The 16,507-nt window shown below is 35.3% G+C and overlaps 1 protein-coding gene across 1 annotated transcript in view; it reads right to left on the bottom strand.

The window, feature by feature from the left end:
- LOC150110268 (selenoprotein K-like) overlaps positions 1-16,507 on the bottom strand; it is a 105,795-nt gene that overhangs the window by 83,571 nt on the left and 5,717 nt on the right. The window contains exon 2 of the mRNA XM_090398749.1: positions 3,592-3,679. Within this exon, the coding sequence (XP_090254875.1) occupies positions 3,592-3,679 (88 nt within the window). The remainder of the gene's footprint in view (positions 1-3,591; positions 3,680-16,507) is intronic.

The raw sequence follows: 16,507 nt of genomic DNA on the forward strand, positions 1-16,507 counted from the left end.
TATGGTATGAAGGTCAGCAATAAAAAGACAAAGACAATGAAAATAGGCAGAATCATTGAAAATGTCAACTGTGTTGTGAATGGAGAACCTGTGGAACAAGTAAAACATTTCAGCTACTTAGGCACAATTTTTACTGAAGATGGTAAACTAAATATAGAAATAGACAACAGAATCAGCAAAGCTGGTATCGTGGGAAGTCAATTGAATAAATTCATATGGAATAAGAAAGAAATTAGTCGGAACACTAAATTAGCTGTATACAAGACTGTGTTCAAACCAATTTTAACTTATGGATCTGAGAGCTGGGTCAGAAGTAAAACACTTGACCAAAGACTAGAGACCGCAGATATGAGAGTCCTGAGAAAGATTAGAGGCGTGAACAGATGGCATCAATGGCAATATCATATTAAAAATGAGGATATTAGGAAAGAACTTGACATTGTCAGCATCCAGGAATGCGTTAGCAGAGCTAATCTCAGATGGTATGGTCACTTAAATAGAATGGGAGAGGAAAGATTAGCAAAACAAGTGTTCTCTGCCAGGTTGGCAGGAAAACGACCCAGAGGAAGACCAAGATATAGGTGGATTGATACGGTACAAAGTGCCTTAGACGATAGAAATATAAGATCTGATAATGTTGGAGTCTTGACAAGTAACAGACTGATTTGGAGGAAAATTGTAGATAGGAAGTTAGTAATGATGTAATTTTTTCATGTAGTACTGTCATATCCTGTACACCCCTTGAGGGTACATGGCAGGAATTTGATGATGATGATGATGAAGTTTTTACACTGATCTTGGTATGTAGGTAATGGAACACGTAGTAATATCTCACTTTATGATTATTTTCAATTATGACCAATGCCCATTTATACAACATGGCATTCACTCACATAAGAGTTTTAGTGCTGTGATGCTGCTATGAATCAACCGATGAAGATTATCCATTAACTCAGTTTATTTAGGATATCATTCTCCCTACTTCTGTTTGTTTTGATGTTTTGCTGCAAATTATAAACCATTTATAACTATTACTTTATTTTATGTCAGATAAAATTTAAATTAAGGGTGCTATTGTTGCTTCCAGTGAAAAAGATGATGCTTAAAAGCTATTACATTAGATATCAAGATTAAAATTACTAAATTCAGTGATGATGGTTTTTCAAACATTGACATAGGCCACAAGCTAAACTTACCATTCACTAATATTATTGCTTTTAAACAAAGAAAGTTCTTAGCATAGTGAAAAAATGCTACACTAGTCAATACTACAGTTATCTGTAAACGTGATAATCTTATTGATGAAATGGAAAACGTTTAATGATGTAGACTGATGACTAAACTGGTCGGCATGTTCCTTAAGTCAAGTGATTCAGAATAATGTTTTTCATTTGTGAAAATTACTTTAAATTTTTAATTTGTGTATGTGACATAAATAAATGCTTTATTATTCAGTTTCACAGTCTGCTTTTTTGACACCCTTCAGCCAGCCACATTGTTTTCTTCTTTTGTAACCAGCATATTACTTACTCCCAGCCATCATAATTTATGCACGAACTTAACAGTACAAGACTTGTCCTAAGTTGACTAATATCATGTGACTGTTTAGTGAAGATCTTGTCTCCTGTGAAATTGAGTTAGCTTGTCTTATATGTGACTGTTTAAAAATGTTATTAAATCATAACACGCATCTAAAGAAAAAAAAACAGATTCTCTATATGATGAAATTTGCTATACGTTAGTGGTCTTGAACCTAAGGTGTGTGTCATGTGATGAGGGTATGCTTGTATAATTTTTTTCCTTACATTTTTTAAGATTTATTTTGAAGAAAAGATAGTCATAAGGGCCTCATATGAGGACACATATATATTCCATCATAATAATTATTCACTCATAATTTAGTGAGCCTGTGTAGCTCAGTGGATGTGGCGTTTGCACACCACCGCGCTAGGCCGCACGAAGGAAGTCTTGGTTTCGAGTCTAGTCGGAGACTAGAGGAAATTTTTCTAAGCCTTTTTTCGACCGGTTCCCGAGTTAGTCGATCTCTGGCACGGGCAAGCAGGTTTTTCCTCCCGGAAACTCGGGTTTTTCGTCCTGTAAACTCAAGAAAATCGACCGTAGAACCCACATTATTTCAGACATTAAATATATTGTGTTAGGGTTAGAGACCACGAGATGGCGGCACATTTGAGCCGTCTCTCTTCACTGCGTACCGCTTAATTAGTGATAGCCTTGGGCCATCTGTCTCTGATTGGGTACCAGTGGAGATTGAACTGCCCACTCAGTCTCCAAAAGTTAGATAGGGCTAAATGGCCTCGCCTACTCCCGTATATACGGGAATAAAAAGGCGTTAGTTGATTTTTTTTTTTTTTTTTTTCATAATTTAGTGCTACTGTATGCATATAGTCCTCATCTGGGGAGACCAAAGTGTTCTTAGAAACCACACCAGATGGCAGGAGTTTCAACAGAGTTACAGGAATACCAATCTCTCTGCAGTGCATAGTGGTATCAAGGAAGAAGTGAAAAGCTGCTGATTTGATGATTTGAATTTGGTGTGATTTTATGAGTCTTCTGGAAAGAGTAGTATGGTTTCATATATTGTTATACCTTGTATATGAAGTGTGAATATTTAATTTGTTAATGTTTATTACCATATTCATAAAACGAACTTGAAAACAACCTGTCCTCACATGAGGACAATATGTTTGTAAGGTAATCCATGCAGCAAATAGTTTGAGGTTAGAAAGTTCTTGTACAACATTTTTATAATTTTATTTATTTTATTTTTGCAAACATAAATGAATAGTAAGTGTGTTAATTGGCATTATCATCTCTTTTACAGATGGATAACCAAAAGCCAGGTCCATCAGGCATAAAAAAAGGCCTATTACCACAAGAGCCTTACTGAAGAGGAGATTGAAAAACTGTTGGACGAATCTGAATATGGTTTGGAGTTGAGTGATTCTGATGATGATCCTACATACCAGCAGCCACAAAATGATCCTACAGAGAGTGACAGTTTCAAGTGAAACTTTTCCTGTTGGTCAGACTCACAATGTTCAAAATCCAGCTAGTGTGCAAAATACAGCTGTTGCTGGTCATATGCCATTGCAGAGACAACCAGTGTGGTTTAGTGAGAAATATAATCCCTTTGCTTGTACAGAACCACAGTTTAGAGGAAAACACCAAGTAAATATTCATGGAGAGAGCTCTGTAAATTATTTTTCATAGCTGTTTCCAGATGAATTGATGGATGAAATTGTTTATAAATAAACAAATTGTTACATAAATTGTTTATAATCTGTTTTGTCATACTTGTAATGTCTTTCAATGAAAATAAATTCCTTAGTCTAAGTCATTTCCATAGAAATATGTCTGTAGTCTGTTGGCATTAGTGCATAATGTCCTCAGATGAGGACATCATTTTTTACATATACAGGACATAAATTTAGCAAAATTAATAAATTCATGGTAATACTATACGATTAAATGGTACTGTATCATGCCATTATAATTTTTCACAAATGAGGGTTAATGTCTTTTTGAATAAACAATTAATATTCAAACTGAGAGGATAAAAAAATTACCTACTAAAGATACACAGCATCTATAAATCCCATTATAAAATCTGTGACTCCTGAGAATCTCCAGAAGGAGCGACCAGAAGAAAGAACCCCACCTATAAAAACAATAAAGGAATAAAATAATAATGAAGCAAAAGACATCAACATTTAAAGTAAACTGGAAATTTTTTTTTAAAAAACTGATTTAGTATTCTCTGGTTCTGAGCAGTAGCAGAAGTCAAGTAAAATGAGAAATCCTAAACATTAAAAAAAAAAAAAAGTTGCAAGGAATGCTTGTTATAACCAATTTGCCATCTATAAAAATTAATATTTTAACATCTGTAGATCCACACCTCACCTGTGTGGTGAAGTATGGGTCCGTGCATAAGCATAAATCAGGAACATCTCTGTAGAAATCTACAAAGGTAAAAATTTCCTTGGAAAAAAAAAATATATATAATAAGTTTATTTTATATTATATATATATATATCACAATAATTTTAATTAGGGCTGTTAGATAACCCTTAATTGAAATTATTATGATATATATGGTAATATGAAATAAATATAAATATGAAAGGAATATCTAACTTATGTAGTAGCCAAAGAAATCCATACTTCTAATGTTAATATGAATGTTAGAACAAATATGATATCTATAACAGCAAGTATTCTATGTATTATTTCCATCCCATTTAAGAGCACATCTATTTATTATTTTGACACGATACCTATAATAAACAAAACATTTTAATACCAAGCACATTTATGAAATGTGCTTTGTATTAAAATGTTTATTAGATTTAAAAAATGCTAAGAGTGAAAAAAAAAAAAAATGACAGTTGAAAATAAACATACTGTTAGATTGCAAATACATTAAAGAGTGGTTCTGAAGTGATATAATTTGCTTATTGCATATGTAGCTCCAGAAATATATTTATGTAAATATGGAATTATAATAAAGATGCTTGAGGGTCAAAGCTAGAAAACTAAGGAGATCTCCACAAAATCTTTTAAGGAATGTGGAGAACTGACTAGAGTTTTTGATCAAATGTCCAATCCTCACCATCATGTGATGAATTCTGTTAGTAGACATCTACCTGGATACTCAAAAGAGGATTGGCTGACAATTTTGGATTTAGCCAACCAAATTGTATTCTTATTATTAACATCTGACTGCTATGGAGTTGGAGACTCATTGCACACAATGCTCATCCAACTGTGGTATAAACTATTCAATGTGTCTACACCCACAACACACTCAGGCAATGCATTCCACTTACCAATCATTCTCCATGCAAAGAACCTACTCCGCACTCCTCTGCTCACAAACTTCTTATGTGGTTTCCAGCAATGGCCTCTAGTTCTACCCTCCTCTCCCATTCTATGAAAAATCTCTTCCATGTTGACCAGATAACAACCTCTGACTAGCTTATATGTCTTAATCATATCCCCCTACTTTTTCCTCCTACTCACATTCTCTCAATCTGCCCTCGTAAAACATGAAAACCCAGCAACCAAATCTGTGTGCACAATAATCCATATGAGGTCTGATCAAGGCCTTATACAATGGCATCATAACCTCTCTATTTCTACATGTCAGGGTCCTCTGCATCATTGCCATTATCCAATGTGATGTCTTCACAACTTGTGCAATGTGGCCCCTGAATTTCAGGTCCTTGTCTGCCATCACTCCTAGATATCTCATCTCCTCTACTTTTTTTAAAGTTTCCATACCACCCCATTGTTGCTTACCAAATCTCAAAACCTTACACTTTGCAACACTGAACTGACAATTCCACTTACCTGTCCATTCATGCAATCTATTCAAGTCCTATTGTAAGGCCATAACATCCATTTAATTCTGAATTGCTCTCCCTTGCATCATCTGCATATCACTAGTTAAACCCACCCCAATATCATTAACATACAAATTGAACAACAATGGCCCCAAAACTAACCCCTGCGGCACACCACAAGTGACCTTTCTCTTTCAGGACACTGCACCCCCATATACAACTTTTCGATACCTAGTCGACAGCCAGTCACTGACTTATTGGCTTAAACCAAAATAAAATGATAGTACAACATCATGAAATTTCATCAGGTCAGGGACTCAGGACAGTGAGAAGTCAGCCAATGGAACAGACTCCAACTCAACATCAAAACACTGAACACTGGCATCATCAACACATGAAGCATCAATTGAAAAGAAGTGAAACTAGCAGAGGAATTGGAGAAGTACCAGGTCCACATAGTAGGTGGTAAACAAAGAAGAAAAAACAGGCAAGATTCCTCTAAATAACAAATACATTATAATCAGTCCATAATTATCAGAAAAAATAAGGAGTAGCTACAGTATTTGACGCTGATTACAAGAACAGTTGTGATGAATGTTGCTTATTTTTTAATGGTATATATTAGAACACAGAAAAATAAGTAAATAATTAATTTATTAACTTATTGCTGATATTTCGCTGGTGTTATAACCAGCATCTTCAGAGCACAAAAACACAGTTTGTCACAATATGCGAGACTATAACAACATGGTATAATCAACAGACTAGTTAAACAAAATTGTAGCAGCAACACAATGATTAGAGTCCTGATTTTGGCACCCTCTATCTGAAAAAAAAATGCAGCTATCACATAAGACTAGAGTCTTAAACAGAGAAAAAAACTGGTACTAATTTTTTCTTAAGATGACTGTCTCCCAGATTTTAGGCAAATTTATACAGCCATATTTGTTGAGATTTGGAGTGTGTTTCAGGGCTTCTGTTGCCTCTAAGAACAATCTCTCTGACTTGAGATCTTCTGTGCAGTACTTTTGTGTTCTTCCACAAAGTGAGAGCAATCTGTTCTAATGACAATACTCTTTCTGCTGAACTGGTTCACTTACGCCACACCTTCTTGGCCAATGGCTATAATCCCCATAAGATAAACAAAATACTAAACGCACCTAAGAAACCCATCCCACTATCCACCACAGAGAACTACAACATAACAGTCACCATCCCATACATTAAAGGCACATCTGAAAAGATTTCAAGAATTCTTAATAAACATGAACTACGCACCACATTCAGACCGTGGAGCAAATTAGCAACCCTTATCTGCTCACCCAAGGACAGCATTCCCCCTTTATCACATCCAGGAGTCTACGAAGTTCCCTGCTCATGTAATCCAGCCGACTACGGTCAAACAGGAAGAACTGTACATCCGCATCAATGAACACAAAAGATACATCCGGCATCATCACTATGGCAAATCGAGCCTAGCAGACCATATTCTGGATACCCTGCACACAGGATCAACTGGAAGAACACAAAAGTACTGCACAGAAGCTCTTACGAGTCAGAGAGATTGTTCTTAGAGGTAACAGAAGCCCTGAAACACACTCCAAATCTCAAGAAATATGGCTGTATAAATTGCCTAAAATCTAGGAGACAGTCATCTTAAGAAAAAACTAGTACCAGTTTTTTTCTCTGTTCAGGACTCTAGTCTTATGCGATAGCTGCAATTTTTTTTTTTCAGATAGAGGGCGCCAAAATCAGGACTCTTTGGTCTTTGTGTTGCCGCTACAATTTTGTTTAACTAGTCCGTTGATTACACCATGTTGTTATAGTCTCGCATATTGTGACAAACTGTGTTTTTGTGCTCTGAAGATGTTGGTTATAACACCAGCGAAATATCAGCAATAAGTTAATAAATTAATTATTTACTTATTTTTCTGTGTTCTAATATATACCATTAAAAAAAAAAAAAACATGTACGATGAACACATAAGTCTTTCCACAAGTTGTGATGAATAGTTAGCAATATCAAGTAAAATTATCTGAACTTCTGCAAACATCAGAATCGGAAACTTTATGTAGCTCCCACTAATGAAATTTTGTTACAAAACCACAGTACATTCATATTTTTGGGAGGCTAAGAATTTTTATTCTGATTTTATTAATTTTTTTGTATTTTCTTGTTGTTTTATTTTATTTTCTATGATCTGGAAACTCTTTTCTAGAGATCAAACATGGAACCTTTTCAAGCCACTCTGGGCCTTCAATTTGGAGTTTTATATCGAGCTGAGCAGTATCAGAGAGTAATAAGATTAAAAGTTGAGTATCACAGAGTTCAGTACTGGGATTAATACTGTTCAATCTTCAGGTCGATTATATTGTCACTAGACAGCAGGGAGACATTCAGTTATTTGCAGATGATGTGAAGCTGGAGAGGGGTAATAGTAATAGTGTTGATGTTTTGAATCTTCAAGAGGATTGCACTAAGCTAGAAAGTTAGACAAATGAATGGGGATTTCAGTTTAGTGCAACTAAATTTAAGGCTTTGAAATGTGAGATTTGTAGATGGGATGTTTCATACTCACTTGGTAGAGTTATACTGGAAGAGGTGGAGGAAACAAGGGATCTAGGGTGATTGTAGACAGACATTTGAAATTAGAGGACATACTGCAAAAGACAACTCAGAAAACTGCTGCAATATTGAAAAAGTCATTGACCACCAGAAATAAATGTGGTGGTTCCCATACTATAAAGCTTTGATCAGAACACATCTGGATTTCTGTGGTTAGATCTGGTCACCAGGATATGAAGGGGATGAAATAACTTTGGAGAGGGTGCAGAGACAAATGACAAAAATTTCAGGACTGTACAATGTCGGTTATGAGAATAAACTGTAGGCATGCAAACTGCAGTCTGGTGGATAGATGGCAAAGGGGGAGGGGAACATGACTGAGACATATAGGCGGTTGAAAGATTATCATCAGATTGATTGATAATGGTGAGATTTTTTGTATGGTAAAACAAGTGGAAGAAACAATGCCCTGGAAGTTGCAAAAGGAAGTAGTGAATAAGGTAGTGAGAAACAGGGTATTTTTTGTATGGAGAGTGGTAGGAGAATTAGATGTATTGCCTGAGATCATGGTAAAAATGCAAACAGTGGATGAGTTTAAGGAGTGGTATGACAAACTTTGTTTTGTCTAGTGTTCATCTCCCACATAGTGTCTTATGACGTCACGGAGGTCAGGAAAATAATAATACCACCAATAATTACCAGCTACATAGAAATGCTTTTAAAAAATTTGGAGAAAAGAGCAGAGTTAATAATGCTGGTAAGTACCTGCTGATTTTCTGTTCAGAACACAGACTAGTCATGGTGTTAAGGACTAGTCATTAATACCATGCCCCAATAAAATGATGTACACAAATTCACACAGAGAAGACACAAGAAATAAAAAAAGGTCTTACTGACTATGTTGTTATTGATAGCAATATCTTTATGCTAGTTTAGGACAGAAGAGTATATGGAGAATTTGAAATAAGAAGTGATTACAATTTAGCTTTCAGCAGCATAAAACTGAATATCATATTGAAAATAGAAGTGTGTGAGAAAGTTTAAAAAGAATCAAAGCAAGTAACTTCAGAAATGAGCTGTAGACTGAAATAGACAAATATTATTCATAAAATTTACAATATAGAAATACCACTGGCTGTCAATGCAAAAAAAAAAAAAAAAAAAAAAAATCAGCTAACGCCTTTTTATTCCCGTATACGGGGAGTAGGCGAGGCCATTTAGCCCTATCTAACTTTTGGAGACTGAGTGGGCAGTTCAATCTCCACTGGTACCAATCAGAGATAGATGGCCCAAGGCTATCACTAATTAAGCGGTACACAGTGAAGAGAGACAACTCAAATGTGCCGCCATCTTGTGGTCCCTAACCCTAACACAATATATTTAATGTCTGAAATAATGTGGGTTCTACGGTCAATTTTCTTGAGTTTACGGGACGAAAAACCCGAGTTTCTGGGAGGAAAAACCCGCTTGTCCGTGCCAGAGATCGACTAACTCGGAAACAGGTCAAAAAAAGGCTTAGAAAAATTTCCTCTAGTCGCCGACTAGACTCGAAACCAAGTCTTCCTTCATGCAGCCAAGTGCCGTGGTGTGCAAACACCACATCCACTGAGCTACACAGGCTGTCAATGCAGACTGTGGTATTTCTATTTTTATTTCTATTTATATATGGTTATTTCTATAAAAGCAGAGAGGCATATCCTGAGCACCTCAAAGGCTTGTAGAGGAAGGATAATACTCCAACCACATGCACTGATCTTGTTTTCAATGAAGAAAAGAACACTTTACTAGAAGAAGATGCCTTCATGAACTTTTGTCTCCTGCAAAGAGAATCATGCTTCTGGATTTAAACTAGCAAAGAAATGTTTAGTAGTAGTTCTTAATGGAAGAAAAGTAAAACGGAGGCCAAAAAGGAGATGTGTTACACAAGTCCTGCTTGAAATCCAAATTATTGGTAAAACAAATTTACCAATCATTTGGATTTCAACCAGGACTTGGGTGACACAAGATGTTTTCACAGATCATTTTTGTCTAATGGTGTAACAAAAATAATTAACCAAGGAGAGTGCTACTCTCCTTGGTTAATTATTTGTTGGACAATGTCTTACGGCATCCACCATAGACTCAAGTGATAAGGATGGCTGTGAATATAACAACTGAATTTCTGTCGCCAAATACTATCTCTTTCAATCAACGGACAAGGGCATCATAACAAATTTGAAAGCCTTTGGCAGACATTTAGAAAAATGTTGTAGGAAATGGACAGTTGTGACATGCCTATCTAAGAATGTTGGAGGCCCTATAATATCCTGAAGGACATTAACAACATCGATGATATTTGGAAAGAGGTCACATCAACTGGTATGACTGGAGTGTGGCATAAAGTGTGGTCTGAGTGTCTACATGATTTCATGGGATTCGAGAAAGCACCACAGACTGCAAATGAAATTACCACAATTGATCAAGAGATAGAGCTTGACAACATTGAGCCTAATGATGTGGCTGAGTTGTTCGAAAACCATTCTCAGTCTCTTTTACAAACAAGGAACTGGAATATTTACTGTACAGTTGGCTCAGTAACAGAAACAGCAAGAACAAGAAGAGTCCATTATGCAGTCTATAAAAACCCATGACTTTGCACTTGCAACCTTACTACCATGTTTTGCAGGAAAAGAAATGTCAACAAATGCAAACAAGCCATTCTTATTTAAAGAAAGGCTTGTTCAGAGTTTTCCAAAAGATTCAAAGAAGACAGCAGAAGATGACCATCATTAACTACAATGAAGAACTTCCTATTTTCAATAATTCCTACTTATTTACTGTATATTATATATATTACAAAAATAATATGACTAAAGTGCATGTATATAATGTTTATGATAAAAATATTAAATTTTTGTATTATTGCTTGAAAGAGTTAATTTTTGTAGACCTGGAACACATCTCATTGAAGTACATTTTAATTCAGGTTTCATATATACCAATTTGATATATACTGGCATCTCCAGGAACCTAACCCAAGCATAAATCAAGGGCCTATGTATGTCAAACAAGGATCCCAATACCAATGCTATAGTACCCTGCTTTTAAAACCTGATTCTTTTAGACTTCCCTTTAACACGCTCATTGCCAATCATGGGATATCGCACGATGCGAGTTCTCACCAAACAGCCGATCACGCGTTATCGCTTTGACGTCACTAACTAAATAAAAAAATTTGGCCACCACACGAAATTCCAATTTTCATTTTGCCAATGAAAGTGTTAAACACCGTTATCTGTTGTAATCTAATTTACAATGAAAATAATAAAGCAATACTCTAGATAAAAAAAAAAAAAATTCCTATATTTCAATGTCATACTGTTCATATATGCATAGTAGCAATAAAAAGACTTCTTATTATGCCCAGAATATTATATTGGATCTGCCATCTTCCCTTACATGCTTGACTCAATGGCCTGTCATGGCCAAGTAACTTGGCTTCACAGAAAGCTAATTAATGGTCTGATTGGACAATTCTATAGGCACAGTCCATTGTATGCCTGTAAATTGCAAGTACTCTCTGGCCAGCTTGCCTATCATCAGGATAAATGAAAATCTGTCATTTTTGTATGAGGCTGCTAACTCATCTTCAGATGGTAAGCACTTGTAAAGGTTCTTCGTGTCCCAGATAGGATTTGTAATGGAAAATATATGCTTGTTTTGTAGATTTTAATGACATTTTCCACATTTACAGCAAAATGAATCTCTCTCTCTCTCTTATTATTTTTAAGTCAATTCCACATATAAGAGATTACAAAAACTATAGCATCATGCCATAGGCATTAGTGATTATGGAGAAATAAGCAGTTAATGACTTTCTTGAGAAGCTGAAAATTATATTCATTGGGGGAAAACAGAATGGGAGGAATGGACGTTACAAAGAATGGAATAAATGAAAGAAGAGAAAGAGAAGTTGATGGAATAAATTTGGAGGTGAACTGTTAAAGAGGCTACATAATAATAATCAGCGCATATGCACCACTAGAGGAGAAAGAAGACAGTAATACCTTTTATAAAGAACTGCAAAATGTCATAAAGAATTACAAAGAAACAGACAAAGATTGGAAGCAGTACAGATGAAGTTTCTAAGACCTCTCCTGGAACTCGCTAGATTAGATAAAAAGAAAAACACAGATATAAGAGAACGATTAGATACAAAAAACATCATACAAGAAATAGAAGAATACCAGCAAAATTGGCTATAACACATAGAAAGAATGAATAACAATAGGATTCCAAAACTAGCACTAGAATATAAATCCACAGGAAGAAAAGACCATGGACGTCCAGGATTAAGATGAAAAGATCAACCTCATCTATAGAGCAGAAACAGAACATAAAAAGCCTATAAATAAATTTGTTCAGATGACGACGACAAAATGTCAAAACAGGAAACAGAAAATAAAGCAAGCACAGAGATTGCTTTATTGCAAGAAGAAGACACATGAAATCAAAATGGGTACAAACTGCAAGATTTTGTCATTTACAATAACACGAGAACAATGAACTAGTATCTGATTATATAAAAATGCATAAATATACATGGTCAGCCAGATTTTGCAATCAGTTATTGACTACATTACTGTAAATTTTAAATTAGATGAGTTAATCCTGGATGTAAGAACAGAGAGGCTTTGAATTAAACTTGGATCATATAGTATTGGAAAAATTAAATTTAAACCAAAATAGCTAGAATAAATAAAACGAAAACTACCTATCAACCAAATTATTATTATTACGGTCAACTCCAAGGAGTCCTTAGACTCATCGAGGGAGGCCGTAAACATCATGTCCATCACAACTATTCGATAGATACTGTGTGAATGTCGAATAGTGTGTGAATGTCAAAGTACCCACAACAGAGTCTGTTGTGGGTACTTTGCCTTGAACTCATTCACTGTCATAGTACCCACAACAGACTCTGGCAGCTTAGTCCACTCATTCACCACTCTAAAAGTAAAAAACCCAGCTCTAACACCCTTACTAACCACACTTGCCCAGCTTCCATGGATGCCCCCTAGTCCTCCCACCACCACCAGTCCTGTTCTCAAAAATATCCTCTGAATTAATTCTATAGAAACTCTTCAGCAATTTGAATGTCTCAATCATATCTCCCCTTTTCCGCCTATCAACCAATTTCTGCAACCCACCAATCTTCAACCTGTTTTCATAAGGTTCATTCCATAGACCTGCTATCATCTTGGTCACTCACCTCTGGATTCTCTCAACCTCCTCCCCATCAAGAAGACACCTAGGTGACTGGGCACAGTAATCAAGATGGGGTCTTATCAAGACTCGATACAGAGGAACAATAACTTGCTTATCTCTGGTCGTCAAAGTATTCTTCAGCATCCAAGTGATTTGATGAGCTGATTTAGCCACTTTTGCGATGCCCCCTAAACTTCAACTCCCTATCCACCAACACTCCCAAGTCCCTGGCCTCATCAATCTCCTGGAGTACAGTTCCACCAATGTGATATACTGCTGCTAATCTTTCCACCCCAAAATACATAACCTTACATTTTGCCACATTAAATTGGCATCCATTCTCCTTAGCCCATACCTCCAATCTATCCAAATCATTCTGCAAAATTTTACGAAATGAGTGTTGCAGATACATGATTTACTTGTTGAGATGCATTTTGTAGTTTACACTGAAGTTCAATTCTTGTGTGTTTATTGTTCTAATTAAAGTCTTCCATATATCTGGTAGGATTAAACCTTGGTTCCTGTTGAGGTTATTTGTGGAATGGGTGACTGTAGCAACTTCTTTGAAGATTCTGGAATGGTAGTTTTCTTCAAGAAATGAACTTCAGTGCAAACTACAAAATGTATCTCAACAAGTAAATTATGTATCCGCGACACGCATATTGTTTCACATGCGCTACAATTGTGTTATTGAAATAGAATTGTCAGTTAACATTTAGCTTGTAATTTTCGTTTCTTTGCTTTCCTGATTGTACCCTGATGAAGGCGACAGCACAAGCCGGCGAAACTAGTTGGTAATTAAAATAGTTATTCACCTATGACCAATATCTAAATAATAGTTAATTTTCATTAATCTTTGTGGTCAAGAATTAACAATTTCCAAAATCCAGTTCCTTTCTCACATGTGTCCTCTCCTCCTTCCAATCAATGTTACTATAGTTGAAATTCATCATAATAATTACCCTCCTTCCACTCATTTCATCAATTTGCCTATGTATATTATCTCAACCATCTATTCCACATATGGTCCATAGCAGCACCCAACTGTACATTTTGTTCTGTTACTCTCAATCTCACAACAAATAGCCTCAAATGAGCTCCTTTCACTATCCTGCAATACAAGTTCTATTCTCCTTGGTTGCAGTTCATCAGCTATCATCAATAACACTCCTCCCCCCCATTTTAATCTCTCTGTCCCTCCTGAACACACTATACCCTACACTTTCTATCCCACTAATTATATCATCTTCTGTCAGAAATTACAAAATTTCTTCATTACAAGATTCCTATACTAGGCAACAATATCAAAAAATGCACTGCTTTAAAAGCAGAAACCACAAAAGAATCAAATAACATAGAAGAGGAATGGGAAAGTCTGAAAGAAATCTTGACAAAAACAACAACAGAAAGCTTATGAATAAAAAGTAAATAGAACAGAAAAGAGAACTATGAAACTGGAACAAAGAAACAGAAAATAAAGATATCTATTCAGAAATGCTAAATTCCAAGACAATAGAAACAGAAATTGAATATGAAAGAAATGGTGTTTTTTGAAAAAAAAAAAAAAAAAAAAGAAGGAAAAACCAATTGTTTTTTTTGTAACAATTTCTGTAACACAATTAGAAAAGGATATATCTAATCCACAACCAAAAACCGATAAAATAATAAAATACATGAACAAAAAAAATTAAGGAACAGATAATAAAATACATGAACAAAAAAATTAAGGAACAGATAAAAATACGATGGATTTAGAAAAGTAGGTAACCAGAGGTTATCCATTTTTCTAAATCCATCAAAAATTCACCTCAATCCATTTTTCTATATCACTGGGCTAATAATAATATAGTAAAATTTTATAAAACAAAGAATGACCTAACAGAAAATATTACAATGACAGAACTGAAAAATACACTAAATAAGATGAAAAACTGAAAAACACTGGAAAACAATAAAAATGAGGATACCTGAAATTCTTTAATAAGGTCAGAAATTGAAGAACTCCTCTTGGGAAAAAAGCACTGGCTATTCCACTTTATCAAAAAAAAATAATAATAATAAATAATAATAAAATGACTACAATAACTATAAGGGAATTAGTCTACTAAATGCAAGATACAAAATTATATGCAGGAATACTAAAAGAGAAGCTAAACAATATTGTAGAGGACAAGCTATGAGAAGAATAAAATGGATTCCAAGAAAACCAATTTTGCATAGACTTAATTTTTTATCAAAAATCAGCTAACACCTTTTATTCCTCTATAGTAAGTAAGTGAAGCCATTTTAGCCCTAACTTTTGGAGACTGAGGGGGAAGTTCAATCTCCACCAGTAGCTAATCAGAGATAGCTGGCCCAAGACTATCACTAATAATGCACAGCATTAGTGAAGAGATGCAGTTGACAAGTGCTGCCATCTCATGGTCCCTAATCCTAACACCATATTTTACTGTCTGAAAACAATGTGGGTTCTACAGTTGATTTTCTTGAGTTTATGGGATGAAAAACACGAATTTCAGGAAGAAAAAATCCCACTTGCCTGTGCCAGAGATCAACTAACTCAGGAACTATTCAAAAAGTGGTTTAGTAAAAGTTTCTACAGTCGGCAACTAGAATAGAACTTGCAATGTTCTTCATTTGAACAGTCTAGTGCCATGGACACACATGCCACTTCCACTAAGTTACACATGCTTAATTTTTAATCTAAAATTATTAATTGAAAAGAAAGAGAATTTCAAAAAGAAACATGTGGCCTTTACTGATTATGCAAAAAAGTTTTTGATAAAATTATTATTACATGGGCATCTCCTCTCCTGGAAACCATTAATCGACAAAGCACTTACAATTGACTCACCAACCCATTCAATTCATTACCACTCTCCAAGTGAAAAATATAGTTAACGCACCTCGCTAACCATACTCTTACCCAACTTTCAGGGATGACCTCTTGTCCTTTCCCCCCTCTAGACAAGTGATGAAATATTTCCTTCATATTAATCCTATAAAATACCTTAAGTAACTTAAATGTTTCTATCACATCTCCCTTTTTTTTTGGCTATCAACCAACTTTTACCACCAACCCACAAACTCTCAATCTGTCCTCATAGGGAGCATTCTACAGATCACTCACTTCCGGATCCTCTCCACCACTTCCTCATTGTGAAGAAACCCAGATGACCAGACCTGAGTATGGTAATCCAGATATGATCATAATAACGGTTTATAAAGAGGAATCATAACTCCCTGCATTAACAGCAAATCTCTGCTTGAAAACAGCAGTTTTCAAGCATAGAGCCCTGCAGCACATCACTTGCTTTCTCCTGAATTCTGC

This window comes from Typopeltis vanoorti, chromosome 1, assembly GCF_054136105.1.
Source record: "Typopeltis vanoorti isolate ZY-2024b chromosome 1, IOZ_Tvanoo_1.0, whole genome shotgun sequence".
Lineage (NCBI taxonomy): Eukaryota > Metazoa > Arthropoda > Arachnida > Uropygi > Thelyphonidae > Typopeltis > Typopeltis vanoorti.